Genomic DNA, 19,939 nt, shown 5'->3' on the forward strand with positions numbered 1-19,939 from the left:
CAGGAGAATCGCTTGAACCTGGGAGGCAGAAGTTGCAGTGAGCTGAGATTGTGCCATTGCACTCTAGTCTAGGTGACAGAGCAAGACTCTGTCTCAAAAAAAAACAAACAAAAAAAACCAAAAAACAAAACAAAAACATCATTACCAACCTTACAAAAATTAAAAGGATCATAAGAGTATATTATGAATAACTGCATGCCAACAAATTTGATATCATGGCCGGGTGTGGTGGCTCAGGGCTGTAATCCCAGCACTTTGGGAGGCCGAGGGGGGTGGATCACAAGGTCAGGAGATTGAGACAATCCTGACTAACAAGGTGAAACCGGTCTCTACTAAAAATACAAAAATTAGCGGGGTGTGGTGGCGGGCGCCTGTAGTCCCAGCTACTCGGGAGGCTGAGGCAGGAGAACGGCGTGAAGCCAGGAGGCGGAGCTTGCAGTGAGCTGAGATCCTGCCACTGCACTCCAGCCTGGGCAACAGAGTGAGACTCCATCTCAAAAAAAATAAAGGAGATCGATGGTGAAACCTCGTCTCTACTAGAAATACAAAAATTAGCCGGGCATGGTGGCATGTGCCTGTAATCCCAGCTACTCAGTAGCTTGAGGCAGGAGAATCGTTGGAACCCGGGGGGCAGAGGTTGCAGTGAGCCAAGATGGCGCCACTGCACTCCAGCCTGGGTGACAGAGCAAGACTCCATCTCAAAAAAAAAAAAAAAATTGATATCATATATGAATGGACAAATTCCTAGAAAGACACAAACTACTGACTCAAGAAGAAATAGAAATCCTGAATAAATCTATAAAAACTAAAGATGGAATTAGTAATTTAAAAACTCCCCCCACACACAAAAATCCCAGGCCACATGGTTTCACTGTTGAACCAAAGTTTAGAGAAGAATTAATACCAATCGCTCACAAACTCCTCCTAAAAACAGAAGAGGAAGGAACACTTCCCAATTTATTCTATGAGGCCAATATTACCCTAATACTAAAACCAGACAAAGATATCACAAGAAAACGCCATTAAAAAATGCTTAACACACTAGGAATGAAATTTAATTTTAATTTTTATCCAAATAATACATGTACATTGTTTTACATGTATGTCAATTTGGATGGTCAGGGTGGCTGACATTATCAAATAAAAGAGGATTAAAGACATTGGGGTTTTAATTTTCAATCTCTTTGAGAGCAGCATACAATGGCCTGGGACAACAAGGTTTGCCTCACTTGGCCGGGCTGATGGAGGATCTAAAAATGGCTGACTTGCACATGCTGTTAGCATTAGCACAGTGCCTGGCACACAGCAAGCCTTTAGTAACCTTAGCCGTTATTCACATTATTATTGGCCGAGGTGAATGTATTTGATAATGCCAAGCACAAGTGGGAGTATGGAGAACTGGGTATTATTGCTGATGCTGAATTTATACATACCTTCTAGAAGGCAATTTGGCAACATGTTACAAAGGAGTTTTTGTTTTTTTAAGTATGTATGCATTGAGGTAGTGACTTCATAGAAATTTATTCTGAAGAAATAACTTGACAGATACACAACCATGTGATTCATGCCAGTGTTGTTTATAACCAAATTATTCATCTCTGTGTTGTTTTTTGTTTGTTTGTTTTTTAGAGATGGGGTCTCACTATGTTGCCAGGAGGCTGGTATCGAACTCCTGGGCTCAAATGAGCCTCCCCCTCCTGGGCCTCCAAGAAGCTGAGACTACAGGCGTGTGCTACCATGCTCAGCTTTAGTGTTGTTTACAACATGAAAAACTAGAAAACATAATTTGTTCAGTAATAGAGATTGGTAAAGTACGGTAGTCCCAGCCAAAAGACAGAGCATTATAAAGTTATTAAAACTCATGTTACAGAAAAATGTCTTCCATGGGAAAATGCTAAGTGAAAATTAACTTTAAAAATCGTCTGTATCATATTATTTCAAATATATAAAGAGTGAAATGTTATATACTTAGAAAAATATCAACGGTGATTCTCTCCCAATGGTATGATTACAGATAGTTTTAAATCTAATTTCTTTTTTATGTTTTTCTGCATGTTCTGTGTTTGCTTTTTTCTTCTTTTTGTTAATGGAGGGGGGAAAGTCAATAATGTTATTGAAAAAAGTATAATGGTCTGTAGCATCCCAGTTCACACTTCATTACCTACTCTTTTAATATTCTTTAATTGATTCTGTAATTGATCCTTGGGTGTTAGTTTCATCTTTTCCAACCTGGAAACTGTACATCTTATAAGAAACTCTTTTGACATGAAGAGTTTTCTGTTATTCCCAATGTGTCTTTCAGACCGGAGCAATTAAACCCTGTTTAAACAGTGGCTCTACTCTGAATGGCGGCAGAAGTCTGCACAAGTTACTAATCTCGCCAACATCCTTGCACCCTTGTAATACACTAATAGAATTATTAATCATCTGTAATAGGTACAGATCTTTTTTCTTGGCACTGTGAAGAGGGCACCTCAGCTGCAGAACACCATTAACAGAGGATCCGTTTTTCTTCTGTCTTCTTCAAAATACCTAGAACATCAAGTACCAGCAACTTAAGAAAGCTGACAGCGGCATTACTAACAAAGGCCATTCTCCCTTCCCACGAATATTCTGAAGCCATAGGTAGTAATAATGTTTGTAGTGTGCACCAGTAACTCTGATACCTACAGTAAGCATAAAGCAAAATGAGAAAATTGTTCCAGAAAATAACAGATGCTCTCAGATCAAATTTATTTCCCCAGAGGAAGACGAAACAAACAGAAAATAACCCCAGACATGATAAGGACATCCAACTGAGGAAACATCAATATTATAGACCACTCAATTAAAAGTTATGTGCCCAGGGTTTATTTATGATATTAGTCCTCAATTTGGGGACTTGGGAATGGCAGATAAAATAAATTAGGAGTATCACAGAAGTCTCTAAACTTCCAGAATTCCATGTTGTACCTGTTGGAGCACTTTGTAACTGGGAAGCCACATAGGTAGGAGAGAGGGTCAGGCAGAAATGTATTTTAAGGTTAGCTCTGCTAATCTAGACATGTGACTTTGAGTAAGTAATTGAACTTATCTGAACCTATTTTCTCATCTGTAAAATGGGTATAGACACATCTGTCTCATAGGGTTGTTGTGAATATGAAATAAAAGAATGTACAAGAAACATCTGGGATAGTGCCCACAGGAAGTCCACAAATGGTGGCACTTAGCATTACTGGCAGCATGCAGGGACAGTGCACAATATCATATAGAGATGCAAAACAGATTTGGATAAACAAACAAATACACACAAATGATTGGGTGCTTTAAGGAGGCATCTTAATTATTTATTGGAGAAAATGGCAGAAAACTTTTGTTTAAGACTAATAATGAGGTTAGATCACTGAGTAACCATGGACTGTAACCATATCTAATGTAACCAACATTCATTTGTTTATGGGAATCTTGAGTCCAACTCTTCCACATTAAAGTCCACACTAAAATGTGGCAAATAGATACCATACCAGAAGAAGTTTGGAAGAAAAGAAACTGTTGTCTAGAAATTTTAAAGAGATTCTTGTGGAAACCCACAATTTCATTTTAAAAGGAAATTAAAAACAACAACAGACTCACCTCAAGGAAACATAATATTCTGGAAAGTTCCTAACAACTGGAGGATGGAGGTAGATGTGAAAAATGTGTAAAATCATTTTCCTAATCCATAACATTATATTACAAAATACCTACAATGTTGTAATAGACACACTTAAATTATTAACTAATTATTTTTAATTAAAAAATTTAAAGGCCTTTAAATATTGCTTAGGATCTAGAGCTCAAATCAATAAGGGTAACACGGTGGAAATATCGTGGCAGCTGGGGTAGAAGGTATAGCATAGATTCCCTACTCTGCCTTTCCTTAGTTGATTGACCTCGGGCAAGTAATTTAATTTTGAAACTGTTTTTGCGTCTCTAAAATGATGATTACAAACACTTAGCTTTCGTTATTGTGTGACCACTGAGATTATGCGGAGTCACAAAAGCTGAGATGTACTGGCGTCAGCTGACTTAAAGGCCATGGAGAGTCCTGGAGACACAGGGTGTTTCCAACACAGGGTGTTTCCAACACAGGCTGTCGGAGATGAGCTGGGAGATGTTTGTGGAGAAAGAGCGGGGAAAGCTGGGGCTACAGCCAAAGCAGCTGAGTCCTAGAGTAAGTCAGAGAGGAATTTCTGAAAACTTTAGACTTAGAGGCACATAATTATATTTAAAAACAAAAAAGATGAAAGTATAATGTGTGATGCCATTTTATTGTAAAGATTTTCTTGATCATTTCTTAACTTTACCACACTGAAACAAACACACCATGACAGGCATCTTACATAGACACATGCACAGGTTAATGAAATAGTATTTTGGGGCTAAAGGGAAAGAACTTTTGAATGATCTCCATGGAACTGAACTGTCCTGTTTGTTTGCCTTCCATAGTAAACCCCACTTGCTTGGCCAGGTGTATCTGAGACAATGCAGGTGCTGTAAGGATCTTATGGCCAACCCATTCACATTCATCTAGCATGATTTCAAACAGAGCTTGTTCTTAAAGCTGAGATTTCATTGAGGGTCAGGCCTGCAAATCCAGAGTTTTGAGTATTTAGATCATATTGTTTATTATGAGAGGGTGAAAATATTTTATTATAGTAGTTGCAATTTTGAAAAATCATCCAGTTTATAATAATATCAGAACCAATATATTTTGTGTCCAGTAAACATTATTACCGAAACTCTACAATTTTCTTGATCAAATAAAAAAGCGTTGATGAGCTTGACTGAACTGCTGGCATATGGGATTTAAGAAAAAGAAAATTTTTTTGTAGCGGAGGGCCAGTATGTGGAAAGTGAGCTGTGCTATGTCTTGGAATTCACTGTATCTCTGCACTGAATAGGGAGGAAAGGAGGTCCGTGTCTTGATTTGCAAATAGCCCCATGTTTGCCCTTGTTATTCTTCTGACACAACTTGTAGGCTCCTGGACCTTTTGATATTCCTCCATCAAAACTTACTGTCTGGGTGTCCTCTTTTCAAAGAGATCCTGGCTAATCCATGCCACTGAGTTATCCCTAATTCACAGACTTTTTAACCACAGCTGAGGCTTTAACTCAAAGGATTGAGTGTAACACTGGGATTTAAAGCCAAAGTAGCCCCTGGGCTTCGAGTGTCTCTCTTTGTTAGCAAACTCACTAGACTTGTGTTGGAACTCTTCAGAGGAAGACATTGCATTTCCATCAACTAGAACAATTCTTGTCCCATGATTAAGTACCCCATGAATGCTTGTTGAATGAAAGAAAGAGTAAAAATGAAGCTGATGAGGGAGATCTTTTATGGCAGGTCTCAAATTATTGTCATTAATATATTTTAATAGGTATTTCTTAATACTTATTAAAATTTTCTAATACCTATTAGAAAATACCTATTAAATACATTAATAGTAGGTATTAGAAGATACCTGTTAAAATATATTAATAACAATAATTAATAGGTCTACTTTTAGACCTAATTGTCTAAATTTTGCCCTTGTCTGAAGTCCTCTTTCATCCTGACCCCATTGCTCTCTAATAGGCAGCAATTTTGCTTCTGTTTGAGAGACACTGTTGGGATAAGTAATTTGCCTAATATCTCTCTCTCACACACACACCCCAAAATAGATCTGGGAACAGATCCTGCCTCGACCCAGAAAAAGCCTGCTGAAACTCCCCTCCTCCAGCTCTTTGCCATTCCCCTCCCTGCTCCCCACACCAGCAGCCTTTGTAATAAATCGAGAGCTACATAACTACCTGCACTGTGCAGCTTTAAAAAGAGAACGCTGTCTGAAAGACGCACAAATATTGTGACTCCCTGGAATGAAAGCTTCTCTCCTGGGAGTCAGGAGGAGAGAACGCACAGAAATCTTAACCTCTTTGAACATCCCGTCCTTTAAGTAAAGCTCCTATTTAAGAGCAGTCCCTGAGGGCTCCCTGCTTGTCATCTTCCTGACACTCTTTCGCACAGGACTGTTTATTAGTGAGACGGCTTAACACAGACGATGGAGGAAGGCCAACTGGAGCACAGGCTTTGTTCAGGGACTGTATCTTCTGATGGCCAATCCATCAGCAGCCCTGCACTCTGATTCCAGATTTCTCTGCAACTGCAGTTTTAATCTCTCCCTGGGCATAGATCTTTTTAAGGCAAAATGGTGTGGTAGAAAAAGTGGCTTTAAAATCAGATATAGCTAGGTTCAAATCCTTGCTTGCCTATTTATTATGTGATTCTGGGCATATTACTTAACCCCTTGTCTTAGTCTGTTCATGCTGTATAACAAACTACCATAGACTGTGTAATTTATAAACAATAGAAATGTGTTGCTCACAGTTCTAGAGGCTGGGAAGTCCAAGATCAAGGCACTAGTAGATTTGGTGTCTGGTAAGGGCTTGCTCTCTGCTTTTTAGATAGTGCCTTCTTGCTGTGTCCTCACATGGCAGAAAGAGAAAGGAAGATCCCTGGGGCCTCTTTTGTAAGGGCACTAATCCATTCATGAAGATGGAGCCCTCAGGACCTAATTTTCTCCTAAAGACCCCACCTCTTAGTACGGCATTAGGGATTAGGTTTTGATATATGAATGCTGGGGGGACAGAAACATTCAAGCCATAGCACCCCTCTGAGTTTTCCCATCTGTAACAAGGTGGTATTAACACCTGCTTTGCAGAGGTGCTGTATTGTTCAGCAGAGTTGAATGGAACCTGGCTGAGAGGTGGTCAATCAGCTTTCCAAATGGAATTCCAAAAAGAAAAGTGGTCGAATTCTGGGGCCTGTTTTGCTCCGCCCCTCTCAGGGGCCACCAAGGCTGGGAGCAGGAAATCACTTGCCTTGTCTTCCTGTTTAAGGGCTTGTTTGCATTGCATTCTTGTTTGAGAAACGTTAGTAAGAGAAAGATCCATTTAAGCCACATGTTCTCAATGTCCTGCAAAGGCAGTGAGTCATGCCTGCTGTCTGCCCTTTTGCTTGCCACAGGGGTTTTACTCACTCTGTGTTCCTTTGAGGAATGTCTGGGTCCCCCAGAACAGCTCTTAGCCGTTTCGTATGAATGAGGTCACAGCAGGCTGGTTGTAGCTGGCATGGCACAGGGCAGGGCTAGGACCAATTATTACCATGATGGCCTTTGGAGCTGCTTTCTTTTTCCCTCCCTTCTGCCCCACCCCAGCCTCTTCTTTGCCTTTGAGAGCATGGACATTTGTCAACGATGGCTGTACTGAAGCACTCACAGCATCCCTGTGGCTTGGAGAGAGATGCTTTCAGTAACTCTGGCCCAGCAGTCAGTGTAGGTGCGGTAGGGGCTATTCTTCCAAGCAGCTGGCTAAACTCTTGCACCTCCCAAAGATGCTTGGAATTCCCTCCAACCTCCAGTATCCTGTGACACTCTCGATCCCATCACACCCTAACCATCTTGCTCACTCATGAGAAATTTTTTAAAAAGGAAAAAGATTACTCTGAAACTAGACAGAAACGAACTGGCTTCTTTGGGTCCTAAATATGATCCATGCTGGATTAATTAGCTAATCCATACTTCCATGCTTTCAAAATAAGAATAATTTTAAAACTTAAAATGCAGTAGAGGATGTAAAAGATAGCTTCCTGGGCAATTATCATGTGCCAGGCATTGTCCTAAGCACTTTACAGACATTACCTACCTTGTAAGGTGTATGGGCTCTGAAATCAGACTCTCAATTTGAATTTTGGCTTTGACATGGAGTAGCCATATGGCCTTGGATAATTTGTGATTTCACCTCCCTAAGCCTCAGTGTCCTTGTCAGTTTCCCAGTGTTGGCTCTGGGTCCTTGCTTGGCTGGCTCCTTCTCCTTCTCCAGGTTTTAGCTTAAATATTACGTCCTCCTAGAGATGTCTCCCTGATCGCCCTATCTTAAATAACGCCACACCCCATCTGCCATTGTTATCTATCAGATTAACCCGATAATTTCCTTCTGAGCACTTATTGTCTTGAACAAGAGCACATGTTTGCTGCAAGTCCTGCTTAGACCAGGCCTGGTTTCTAGTTGCAGGGGATACAGCAATGAATACCAACTCCTCCTATGGAGCTTACATTCTAGTAGGGAGAGGCAGAGAAGTAGACAGGCAGGGCGAAAACAAATAAATAATATTCCAAATATTCTAAATTACTTGTTTACTGCCCATCTGCCTTAATAAAAGTGTTAGCTTCTTAAGAGCAAGTTTGATTTGTTTTTATTTCTGATGAATGCTCAGAGCCTAGCCCAGTGTTTACCACATCTTATGCTTAAAAAGGACTTTTTTTTCTTGCTTAACAGGAAACAGCACACCCAAAGTGACTGATAAGAATTTAATGCAGGGATCATTTACAGAGGCATAGCAAGCGGCAAGGGAGCCAAAAAGATATAGTAAAGACACAGAGGGCTATGTGGGAAACAAGGTCTCCTTTATATACCACCTGGCTACTGCAGTAACCTTGTTAGCCAGTTCCAGCCTCACCTCCTTTGCATCTACTCTAGGACCAAACTAATTTCCCAAGTGCCCAATTCTGGTTCTTTTTTCCTCTGCCTAAAAACTCTAACAGTTTCCTATTACCTATGAAATGAATCTTAAACTCCTTCGCTTGGCATTCAAGGATCACTTTCCCCTCCCTTTCCAGCCCTACCGCATTACTCCCTTCATGCACCTCACCTTCTGGCCATGTGTGAACCGCACAACATTTGGAACACCCTTCTGTGCCCTTGCTCAGGCCTTTCCCCCTGGCTCAGCTTCCCCACCCCAACCTACTATCTCCCTGCTGAGATCCCCCCACCTTCCAAGGTTCTTCTAGGACTTCTCCTCTGTTAAACCTCTTCCAGCCACCTTGGCCACATGAGGCGCTCCCTCCTCTCATATCGCACAGCACTTTGTTTATGTCTATCCATGCTTGCCACGGTCTGCTTCTTATTATAGGAATTTGGTGCTTAAGGATAAGAATGTCTACCCCTCAGGATTATTGTGGGGTTGTAATTAAACAAGACATGACTTTAATGTGCCTAGACAGTTCATATCATTAAGCAGAATTCAGTAATTGTACATTGTTATATATAATTCTATAATATTTGTCAGTTATTTTGGACACAATGTGGTAAAGTTGTTGAGAACACAACTTTGTAATCCAATTGAAAAACAACTAACACTTATATTAAATGTTTACCACGTGCCAGGCGCTACACCAAGAGCTTCAACGCAGCTACCTTTGGAGACACAGAAAGTGAAGGCATTTCTTGAGGGCTTCACTCTGAGACCTGGTTTGGGGAGGTGGTAGTGATAACAGAATGGAGAGAGCAAATGCAATGGGCAGAATTACCTGGCCCAGGTGCAGGCAAGAGGCAAAGGAAGGTTTCAAACCTGACTGTGAGGTTTCAAGTGTGAGTGGTTGATGCTCTTCTGATATACTTGGCACACTATTAAGTTCAGACCCAGATAGCTTGAGGGTTCTTTAACTCAGACAATTTTTCAAAAATTCTTTCTCATGAGGGAGTGGGCCTTTCTCTAACTTGAGATTGTCTCCACCTTCCATGACTTCATGTAGCATGCGCTCTTGATAGCACAGTACCCTGGTGCAGTGCTAGTGCAAGGTTGGCATTCAAGAAACGTTTATCAAGCTGAGCTAAATTGAGTCGAATGATTGGTTTGAGGCCACTTTCTTGGTTGCCACCAAAGGTGAATCCAACTTCTGTCTTCAGGAACCTAGAGACAAATGAAACTAATCCAAGTGGGTCTGCTCCCTGCTCTGAGGGTCTTCCACTCAGGATCCAGGGGACTGAATGGCAGGCAGTGGTGTGGCCTGGCTACTGAATCGGCTGATCTATATGCACAGCTTACTTACAGACACTGCAAGGATCACAGTGTCTGAAAATGACTGCTGAAGTGTTTGGAACCTATGAGATTAAAATTATAGAATATTGTTAATTACCTCTATGAGGCAAAATGGCTGGATGGGTTTACACTACATCTGGCAGGTATTTTGGGGGATGGTGTGACTTAAAATACAGGTTTTACATGAAATTCACTTGTGCGTGTATGTGTGTGGGAGGGTGGTGGGCAGGTGGTTTCTGTGTGGCACCTGGGACAGATGGCAGGCATCTTGCAGAGCAAGTGGAGCTGAGGGAAGACTTATTGCAGTGTTCACAAAATAGGTGATGCTTTAAAGCAAGAGCCTTGAATCAGAACTCCAAAGAGTAGATGTTCCTAAGAACAGGTATAGATTTGTATTCAAGATTCTTCACACAAAGGCAATTCTATGTAGCATGCTTTAAGGCAGGTTACTAGTTATTCGATTGTCCTTGGTTGATAATTCTCCCAAACAACGCAAGAAATAAGTTTTAAGAGTCCAGAAAAATCAGTATTTTCTCTTCTGTCAATATTCAAGACACTAAAAGCAGGGCCTTCATAACTCAGCACCAACAACATGTCACCAGCCTGAAATTTCGCCCTTGTTGTATATCTTCTGTTTGCCCTTTCTGATCTACATCCACCCTTCTCCCCACTCTCCATGGGATCCCATGGGGCTGACAGAATGGACTGCACACACCAACTCTCTTCCCTATGGGTTTTGGTTGGGTTTGGCCTGTGGGGAGATTGATGGAGGTCGGAGTTAGAGGGGCTAAAGTCCTCTGCCTCCTTTCCTGTGGGGTCACATCAGGCTGGCTCCCTAGACCCAAGGTCTCAGCTCTTAAGACAGCCCCTCCACATAGCCCTCTGTGTCTCTAGGGTCTCAGTAACAACTCCTCCCTTGTCTCTCCAGACCTAGGAGAGGCCCCTGGCCTTGGAGTGTGCACTGTGCCTGGTGGTTTCCCTGTCCCTGTACCCCGTACCCTGTACCGTGTTCACTCCTTTGTAAATAGCTCCTTTAGAAAACGCCCCCTTTGAATCACCCTAATTTGGGCATGCCTTCTGTTTCCTGCTGGGATGCTGCCTGATATCTTATTTCTTATTGCTTCACAGCCCCCACATATCTCATTTCCTCCAGGGCCTTACCTTTGGATGAACAAAAAAATCTGTTTTCCCTCTCTCTGCCTCTCTCTTACCCAGCCCTCACCTCAGGAGTCAGAGCAGGATTTTCATCTTGTAGGGCCCCTTTCAGTGCACGGTTCTCTGTGCTGAATAATGTGGGAGCTTTCTCCTGGTGAACTGTTTCTATGACTCGGGAGTGGGCTCCAGTAATTCAAATCAGTTTCCTCTTTTTATTTTCTGTAAAACAAAATCATTGACTCTGATAGTTGGTTTTATGTAGCTGAAACTCTATTTGAATTGTTAATGAATTCTTTTTTTGTTTTTTGTTTTTGAGATGGAGTTTCACTCTTGTTGCCCAGGCTGGAGTGCAATGGCATGATCTCGGCTCACTGCAACCTCCGCCGCCTGGGTTCATGATTCTTTTGCCTCGCTAGTAGCTGGGATTACAGGCATATGCCACCATGCCCAGCTAATTTTGTAGTTTTAGTAGAGACGGGGTTTCTCCATGTTGGTCAGGCTGGTCTCAAACTCCCGACCTCAGGTGATTTGCCCACCTTGGCCTCCCAAAGTGCTGGGATTATAGATGTGAGCCACTGCAACTGGCCTGTTGATGAATTCTTAACAGAGAGTCAATTTTGTGTTCATTGTATAGTGTTTCTGGTCATTTAAGACAGACATCAATGGAAAAACTCCTACAGAGATGGCCTCTCCATTTAAACATATTGACCTCTGTGCTGGTAGTTTTCTGTTTGCCTCCAGATCTACTTATTGTCCTTCTCCAGACTACTATGCTCTCATACCCACTTGCTTCCAGTTAGGTTTAGTCCATGGAAGTTACTAGCATTGAACAGAAAACCAGGAGCAGAGAGAGTCTGGGGTATTTATTCCCCCTACTCCTCTGCCAGGTTGTCAGGTGGCATTCTCCATGGTGATGACTCTTGCTGGGCTCTGGAAACAGCTTTGTCCCTTTGTCCCTTCAGTGCTAGGGTGGTATCAATGTTGCTAGTACATGTGTGCTTTACTATTTCTTTTTGGCTCCCTTGTTCCTTCCTATGCCTCTGTAAATGGTCCCTGCATTAAATTCTTATCAGTCACCACTTTGGGTGTGCCATCTGTTTCCTGTGGGGACTTTTACTGAGATATCTTTAATTGCCATTCGGAGGCTGGAAGGCTGGCTTGCAACCTAACACGCAAGGTTAGGTAGAATTCAGAAGTCACCCTTGGGATTCTAACACTTCAAATCTCAGATATTTCTTCAAGTTCATGATAAATCCAATACATTTTCTATTGATGTGATTTCCCAAAATATACTCTAAATTCCAGGAATAAGTTAAATTAAGAATTCTGAATTCTCTGGCAGACACCTCCCTGAGTACAGGATCTCAAGGCAGCTATCTTTAGAGACACAGAAAGCAAAGGCATTTCTTGAGAGCTTTACTGTGAGACATCTGGTTTCCTCTGGTGAGCCAAACTGGTCTATATGTGGTCCATGGAGGTCATTATTGCCCCTCTAGCCTAAGAGCTCAACTAAAAGCAAACTAGGCAGTCTTCATGGTCTGTTTCCCCAGACTCACATCCAGGGCTGGAGAAAAACTGGGATGACTCTTCAAACCAATATGCTTGAAATGTTTGTTCAACATTTATTCAGTGGGGTATGAGTTGAGATTTACTAAGAATAGTTTTTTTAAAATTTCTTGTCTACTTTGACATGAGTGAGATCAATTTATATATTTTGTTAGTTATAGTAAAAAAACAAAAAGACATGTATAGAGATCTGAGCTAATTGGCTCCTTATGGGTGGGCACAGGGGACCCATCAAAGAATATTCCAATTCTTCTCTCTAGAAGGTCAACCTTCTAGAGTAGATGCCCAATTAATTGTGCCTATATCAGAAACTTCTCTATAGGAGTGAAACGAGAGCTCGTCCAGAAGGTAAAATGGACCACAATCAGCCTTCTTGCTGTGGGGCGTATAGAACAACACTTTTTTAAAAAGAGATGGGGGTCCTGCTATGTTGCCCGGGCTGGACTCAAACTCCTGGGCTCAAGTGATCTTCCTATCTCAGCCTCCCAAGTAGCTGGGACTATAGGCACGCAGCACCATGCCAGGCTAATAACACCATTTTCTGTGGTGGGAATGACCCGTCGAGCGTTGGAAACTAGGGGCTGAGACTGATTAAAGATGAACAAATGAAGAAAAAGGGGCAAACGGGACAAAGACTGAGCACTATTTTTTTTTTCCCAAGTCCTCTTTTTCCCCCCTCAATCAGTAAAGGAGAGATGAGTACCATTAGCAAATGAACGGTGGGCTAAAGTGATAGAGGGAAGGCAAGCAAATTAATTCAGTTGCTTTAACAGCAGCTATGTGGCATTGTGAGTTTGTGTTCAAGTCAGCTCTTGTTTGCTTTGATATATTTATCTTTGTGCTCTTTGAAATATGTGATGCTGAACTAATCTACATAGGAAGGTTACATAATGTCCATGTCCCATGAAACTCCGTTTTTAGAAAAAGTGATCACATAATTAACACGTACTATTTGTCTCATTGGTGGATTACTCCTTACTCTTCTTCCCTCTCATTAATCATTTCACCACCATTTGTGTCGCCTGAATTGGATTTTTTGATTGATCAAGACATCTCAGACCCCTGCATAACACAAAGTTGTTTTCAAATCCTTCAAGGTGCCGCAGCTTGAAAGGAACTGTAGAAACCAGTCCATCAATCACTGTTGTAAAGTGCTCAAAGTGTCTCCCTGATTTGGCAATTCAACCTGCATTTTAGGGGAAGAAATGCCTTGGGAACAAAAGGTAAAACATTCTCACCAACTTAGCCCACTCAGAGCGCAGGGAAGAATCAAGTGTACTATCCACTGCATTACCCAGTGATCCTCCTAGGAATAAGAAGAGAAGGCAACCACTAGATTTTATAAAAACATTTCTCCATCTCCTTGTACTGGGTTTATTTTCTTCTCTCACCATGCTCTGTTTTTGTTTTTCTGCCTTCCAGAGAGGCCTTCTCTCTACTTTACATCTTTCCATTCTCACCACAATAAAACTCATTCTCTCTTTCTCTAGTTCCCTCTGTTACTCTCAAGGGTTTTCCTAGTGTAGTCTCCTGCTATATTGTATCATAGGCCAAATACTTGTTTGTTATTTTTTATAATGAGACAATGATGGCATTGTCTGGAGGCACAGCTTTTGTGAAACAAGGTGAGACTGGCTCAGGATAACACATTTGTGTCTTTTAAAGTGGTTTTCTTCCAATATCCAAAGAGCTAAACGTGACCAGAATAAAGAAGAACTATTTGCCAACATACCATTTTTAATGGAGACTCAAAACATTAAAAAAAAAAAAAAAATCAGAACTGAGCATTGCCAGGAGAGGTCAGACTTGCCATAGGATACACTTTCTGGGTCTCATATGAAACCTCCATAGACAGAAGCATGTCCTATGTCCATGGCCTTTCTGGATGTAAACTGGAGTCTCTGACAAACCATAGCGCTTTTCCAAGCTCACCTCTCCAGCCTGTGATGAACACTATCAAATACATGAAGTGAAACACCAAAGCTTAGAGGGTGCTGGGCAACAGAAAATGGTGTCAGTTGGTCCAGCATTCGGACCTCGTATTTGTATTGATGGTTCTCCCCCTCCTTGCCTCCTCCCTACTCCACCTCTGCTGCCCTTATGCTTGGTACCTCTCATTTTGGCTCTGCCCCTCTGGAAGATCCTCTCTGTATCCTCATCCTTTGATGAGTGGTGGCAATGCGTGCCCTGAGCCCTATGCTAAGGTGAGTGGTTTCTTTCAGTGTTCTCAGATTTTCCCCAGCTCAGTCCTCCCTCCTTCTCTGCAGCTTGGTCCTGATTTCTTCTTGCCGGCGTCTCCAAGCAGCAATGATGGCTTCATCGTCCATTTCTTCCTCTTCCTCCCCGTCAGTGCTTCTCCGATACTGGGACCGCCGTCCAGATGCAAACCTCCCTTCTTCTCTGTTTTCTGTCCTCTCTTTCTCTCCCTCTTCTTCAGACCTCATAAAGCTCTGGGTGAACTTCCTCTTGGCTCCAAATTCAGAGAAGTCTGACTTGGATGACTCTTCCACATCTTCCCAGTCCCTGGACCTGGCCCAGTTTGGGCGTTGTGGCTCTGGGGACTCTTCCGTTTCTGAGGGCTCTGGGGTCCGGCGGAAGAAATAGGGCTCTGGGCTCTCCTCTCGGGAACTTGAGGTCTCATTGTACGTGGACCTAGAGAACTTGTGCATCTCTCTGCCCTCCCTGGTGGAGGAAGATGAGAACCGTGAAGTGCTTCTTACAGAGTTGCCATTTGCCTCGTGGTAGGAAGAGGTGTCCTGTTCCTCTGACTGGGATTTGGAAAACTTGTAACTGGAGGATTTAGACTCTGTCTCCCTGAGCAGGGACGATCTGGTGTACTTCCCCCTGGAACTTCCAGACCAGTCACTTTGGAAAGGAGGTTTTTCCTCTGTCCTGAGGCCACTGAGCCACTTATTAATACTGCTATCCATCTCTTTGCCAACTCTGCTGCCACTTGCATAGTGATCACAGACAGCCAGGGAGGAGGATGTGTCTGTTTCAGGTTTCTGGGAATTACTGCGGGAAGAATATCGGAAGCTCCCTATGGCACTGTCAGTGTCCTCATCCCCATCACCCACACCATCATCCTCATCTTCCTTGACCTTCTTCTTCTTGAAGAGGGAGCTGCGTTTGTTGTCTGAGGCCAGCTTTTCCATTTTGTACTCGGACATCTTCTCCCTAAGCTCCATCTGCAGCTCCTTCTCCTTCCGGCCAAGTTTCTTTAGGTCCACATTGTCAGCAAAGAGGCTGTAGATGGGCTTGCTGGTCCCCCTCACTTTGCTCCTGGAACTTTCGGCGGGTGAGCTCAGTGTGGTGTTGCAGGACAGCACAGACTGCATGTCAGAGCTGGGTCTTGCCTGGCTCTGAGGCAACAGGCAGCCACCCAAGGAGGAGCTGCTCTGTCCACTGAGCATGGAGACTTGGTCATCCCCCAGGCAGCTGGCCGCTGGTACTGCCTTCGTGCTTGCAACAGATGGTGAGCGGGACAACAGCAGCATTTCATTTTGCTTCTGAGCAAGGGTCTCGCTGACTACGTTGGCAATCCAGTTCTGGATACTGGCAATGGAAATGGTGTCTCCAGGCCCCACTGGCAGGTTAGGCAGGGGTGTGGTGGAGTTGGAGGTTGAACACCCCGCTATGCTGCTTGCAGCCTGAGACAGGTGGGAGCGGTGGCTCTGGGTGCTCAGTACTGACGCCGTGTCCCCATCAGCACTGACTGAGGGGGCTGCAGACCAGAACGCCGACAGGGGAATGCTCCCGCTGGCGGTGGAGCTGTCCGCCTCCCAGCTTGCCATAGACTGGCTCTCCTCCAGCGTCTGCCGGCTTCTCTCCAGCAGCTCCAGCCTCCGTTGCCTCTTCTTAGCCAAGGCCGAGTCCTCCCCCTTGCTGAGCTCCACCACCTCCTCCTTGTTCTCACTGCCCACCTTCTTCTGGTGTTTCAGCTTCCAGGCCTGGTAGGCTGTCAGGCTGACATCGGAGGGGTTCTTCTTCTCCCCTACTGCCTCCTCTGCACCAAGCTCACTGCTGCTGTCTCCCGCTTCCAAGTCTTTCTTGTGAAATCCAAATTGGATTCTCTTGATCTTCCATCTTTCCAGGGCAGTGAGCTTGTCCTTGTTCCTGCTGCAGAAGTTGTAGAAGGAGCTGGCCTCAGAGCCCATGCTCTCCTCATCATCTTCCCGCACCCTGCTCCCTGCTTCTGAGCTCCTGTCCGCCGCCTCCTCTCTCTTGCTCTTGGCGTGGTACCTCCGGGAAGCCTCCTTCTCAATCTCCAGCAGCCTCTCGTTCCACGCGTCCCAGGTGCTCTCCGAGGACATCGAGTCTGCGCGGCGCCTCCGGCCGCGGTCCGGGCGGTTCAGCTCCAGCTGCTGCTTCAGGACCCAGATGTCGTGGCTGCTCACACTCTCCCAGGCGCTGCTCTCGCTCAGGGTGCGCCGCCGCCTCCCCACCGAGGAGCCAGCGTCGCTCTCCTCCTCCTCCTCCTCCTCCTCCCTTCCCCACTTCCGGTGCCCTTCTGCTTGGTACCTCTCGTTTCGGCTCTGCCACTCCTGGATGATCCTCTCCACGTCCTCGTCCTCGTCCTCTTCCTCGAGCTCCTCCCCACCTTGGCCAGAGGAGGCCGAGCGCGGGCCACCTCCATCTTGGGGTACCTTGTCCGAGAGGAGGCCCTGCCCCTTCTTCCACTCCTCGTACAGTTTCTCCTCCTCCTCCTCGTCTATGAGGGTGAGGGGCTTGGAGGCCTGAGTGGCCTTCCCCAGGGAGGAGCCACTCAGGTGGCTGGCGCTGTCGTCCTCCTCTTCCACCGTCAGGGCGTGCACTCTGGCCCCAAGCGTGCTCCCAGTGCCCTCGCCCTCCTCAGCCTCAGCTGATCCCCCCTCCCGGCCATAGTCCTCTTCTCTCTCCTCCATCAGCTTCTCATTGAGCTCCCGCAGCTGCTTCAGGAAGCCGTCGTTGGGGTAGATGGCCCGCTTCTTACGCACGGTCATCAAAGCCTCCAGGATGGCCATGTTGTGGAAGATCATCAGGTAGGCGACCACCAGCACTGCTGACCGGCTGATGCCCATTTCGCTGCTGACCAGGACTTTCCCTGAAAAGAAAACACAAGAGAAAATGATGTAATGACAGTGGCTTCCTTGTAGTGTTCTTGTTTGTTTTCTTTGGTAAGTGCTGTTTTAATGTGCTGCACTTAGGGTGTTTACTTTGCCTCTGAAGTTCATCCCGGCTCAAGACACAGGAGGGCTGAGCATCACTGACCCCATATTACAGATGGGAGACACCACAGTCCCCACTGGCCCTGTATTTGAAACACTGGAGTGCATTTCTACTTTCTCCTCACAAACCGAGCAACAGGGGGAGGAGAAATACAAGAACAGGGGGAAGGGTGATAAAGCAGAAAAGGAATGAGAGGCTAAGGTAAATGAATCACAGAGAAATAGAATCTTGATGTTGGGAAGCATCATAAGTCACATCCTAAACTTGAGAATTCCCTTTACAACATCCCTGATGCTGGATCACCTGTCACACCTGTTATCCAGCCACTGCTGAATGCTTCCAGTGACGGGGAGCTCATTAGCTCACATGGACACATAGACACAACTCACTCCATTTTTGGATCACTCTGGTCCTTCAAATTTTTTTTCATATGTTAGGGAAAAGTATAAATTTCTGTAACAAGCATCCAGTACTCCTGCTCTGACATTATAAAGTCAACTATGAATATATTATATGAAACAGGGCTTTTATACAAATATCCTTAAGAAGATTGCTATCATATTCTTCCCGAAATATATATATATTTCTTTTCCTGGCTATTTTGAGTACTTCAAACATTATTTGAACATCTTCTCACGTTCCCTTACTATTCTAGCTACTTTCCTCTAGGTCAAAACTTGAATTTATCAGGATTTTTTTTTTTTTTTAGGATTTTGTATTCAGGATGGAGCAAAATATTTCAGGTTTGGACTGACTCACTCACATAGAGTAGAGTGGGCCCTTCCCCACCCTTGTTTGGGTCACTGGAGCTTTACTGATGCCATATAAACTTGCAAAGATAACTCAAGTTATCTTTTACATCTGTCAACTGAAACCTGTAAAATGTTTTTTAAAAACTGCAACTAAGTCATGTTCCTTTTAATGTGCAGTCATTTTTAAACTTAAGGATAATTTCACAAATTCCTACTAACATCTTTTGGTGGATGTCTGTTTTTATAGCCTTCAGGAGCTTTTGCAAGTCTTGACTCTACCATTCAACAGATCATTTACCTGCTCCTGGCCTCCTTTTCGGCTTTGTATCCTTCATGAACGTGACAAATATGCCTCCTGTGCTTTCATTGTAATAGCTATTTAAAATGCAGACTGGGACCACTGGAGACCTTCCTCCCTGCTCTCATCAATCTACTTGCCAACAGCCTTTGGGGATGTTTGCTAAATCAGTTAAAAATCCTCTCTGACAATATGAGATGGGAGGTGACTCTTTTATTATTATATCTTTGCAGCAGTTAAGGTCATGTCTTGGTCACACAGGAGGTCAGAGACAGAAAATTCAGGGGACTTGAGGCCCAGTAATGATGAAAGGTGTTATTGCCAAGAGCCAGCAGCCACTAGAGGGAGGTAATTCAGCAGAGTCAAAGCCACAGGCCGGGGCGTGGTGGCTCATACCTGTAATCCCAGCACTTTGGGAGGACAAGTTGGAGGATCGCTTGAGGCCAGGAGTTTGAGACCGGCCTGGCAACATAGCGAAACCTCATCTCTAAAAAAAACAAAAACAAAAAACCATGGCAAGCGCCTGTAGTCTCACCTACTTGGGAGGCTGAGGTGGGAGGATCACTTGAGCCCAGGAGGTTGAGGCTGCAGTGAGTGGTGATTGTCCCATTGCATTCCAGCTCAGGCAACAGAATGAGACCCTGTCTCAAAAGTACACAAACAAGGGTGTGGTGGCTCACATCTGTAATCCCAGCACTTTGGGAGGCCGAGGTGGGCGGATCACTTGAGGCCAGGAGTTCAAGACCAGCCTGGCCAACATGGCAAAACCCTGTCTCTACTAAAAATACAAAAATTAGCTGGGCGTGGTGGTGCATGCCTGTAATTCCAGCTATTCTGGAGGCTGAGGCAGGAGAATCACTTAAACCCAGGAGGCAAAGGCTGCAGTAAGCTGAGATCATACCAGTGCACTCTAACCTGGGCAACAGAGTGAGACTCTGTCTCTACAAAAAAAAAAAGAAAAACAAGCAAAAGCCTTATAAGGAGCATCTACAGAAGCACTTGTCTTTTTTCTCCTCTCATCCTCAGCTCAGGGCTTAGCTGTCCCTTACAAGGACCTACCCTCCACCCTCTCACCAGGCTACCATA

The 19,939-nt window shown here is 44.2% G+C and overlaps 1 protein-coding gene across 11 annotated transcripts in view; it reads right to left on the reverse strand.

Annotated features, from left to right (window-relative positions):
- Positions 1-14,457: 14,457 nt before the first annotated feature.
- Positions 14,458-19,939, reverse strand: part of STYXL2 (serine/threonine/tyrosine interacting like 2) — an 81,977-nt gene continuing 76,495 nt past the window's right edge. For all 11 annotated transcript variants that reach the window (XM_058443397.1, XM_058443398.1, XM_058443395.1 and 8 more), the window contains one exon: positions 14,458-17,678. In XM_058443397.1, coding sequence (XP_058299380.1) covers positions 14,839-17,678 — 2,840 coding nt within the window. In that variant the 3' untranslated portion in view covers positions 14,458-14,838. The remainder of the gene's footprint in view (positions 17,679-19,939) is intronic.

This window comes from Hylobates moloch, unplaced genomic scaffold (genome assembly GCF_009828535.3).
Source record: "Hylobates moloch isolate HMO894 unplaced genomic scaffold, HMol_V3 SCAFFOLD_8, whole genome shotgun sequence".
Lineage (NCBI taxonomy): Eukaryota > Metazoa > Chordata > Mammalia > Primates > Hylobatidae > Hylobates > Hylobates moloch.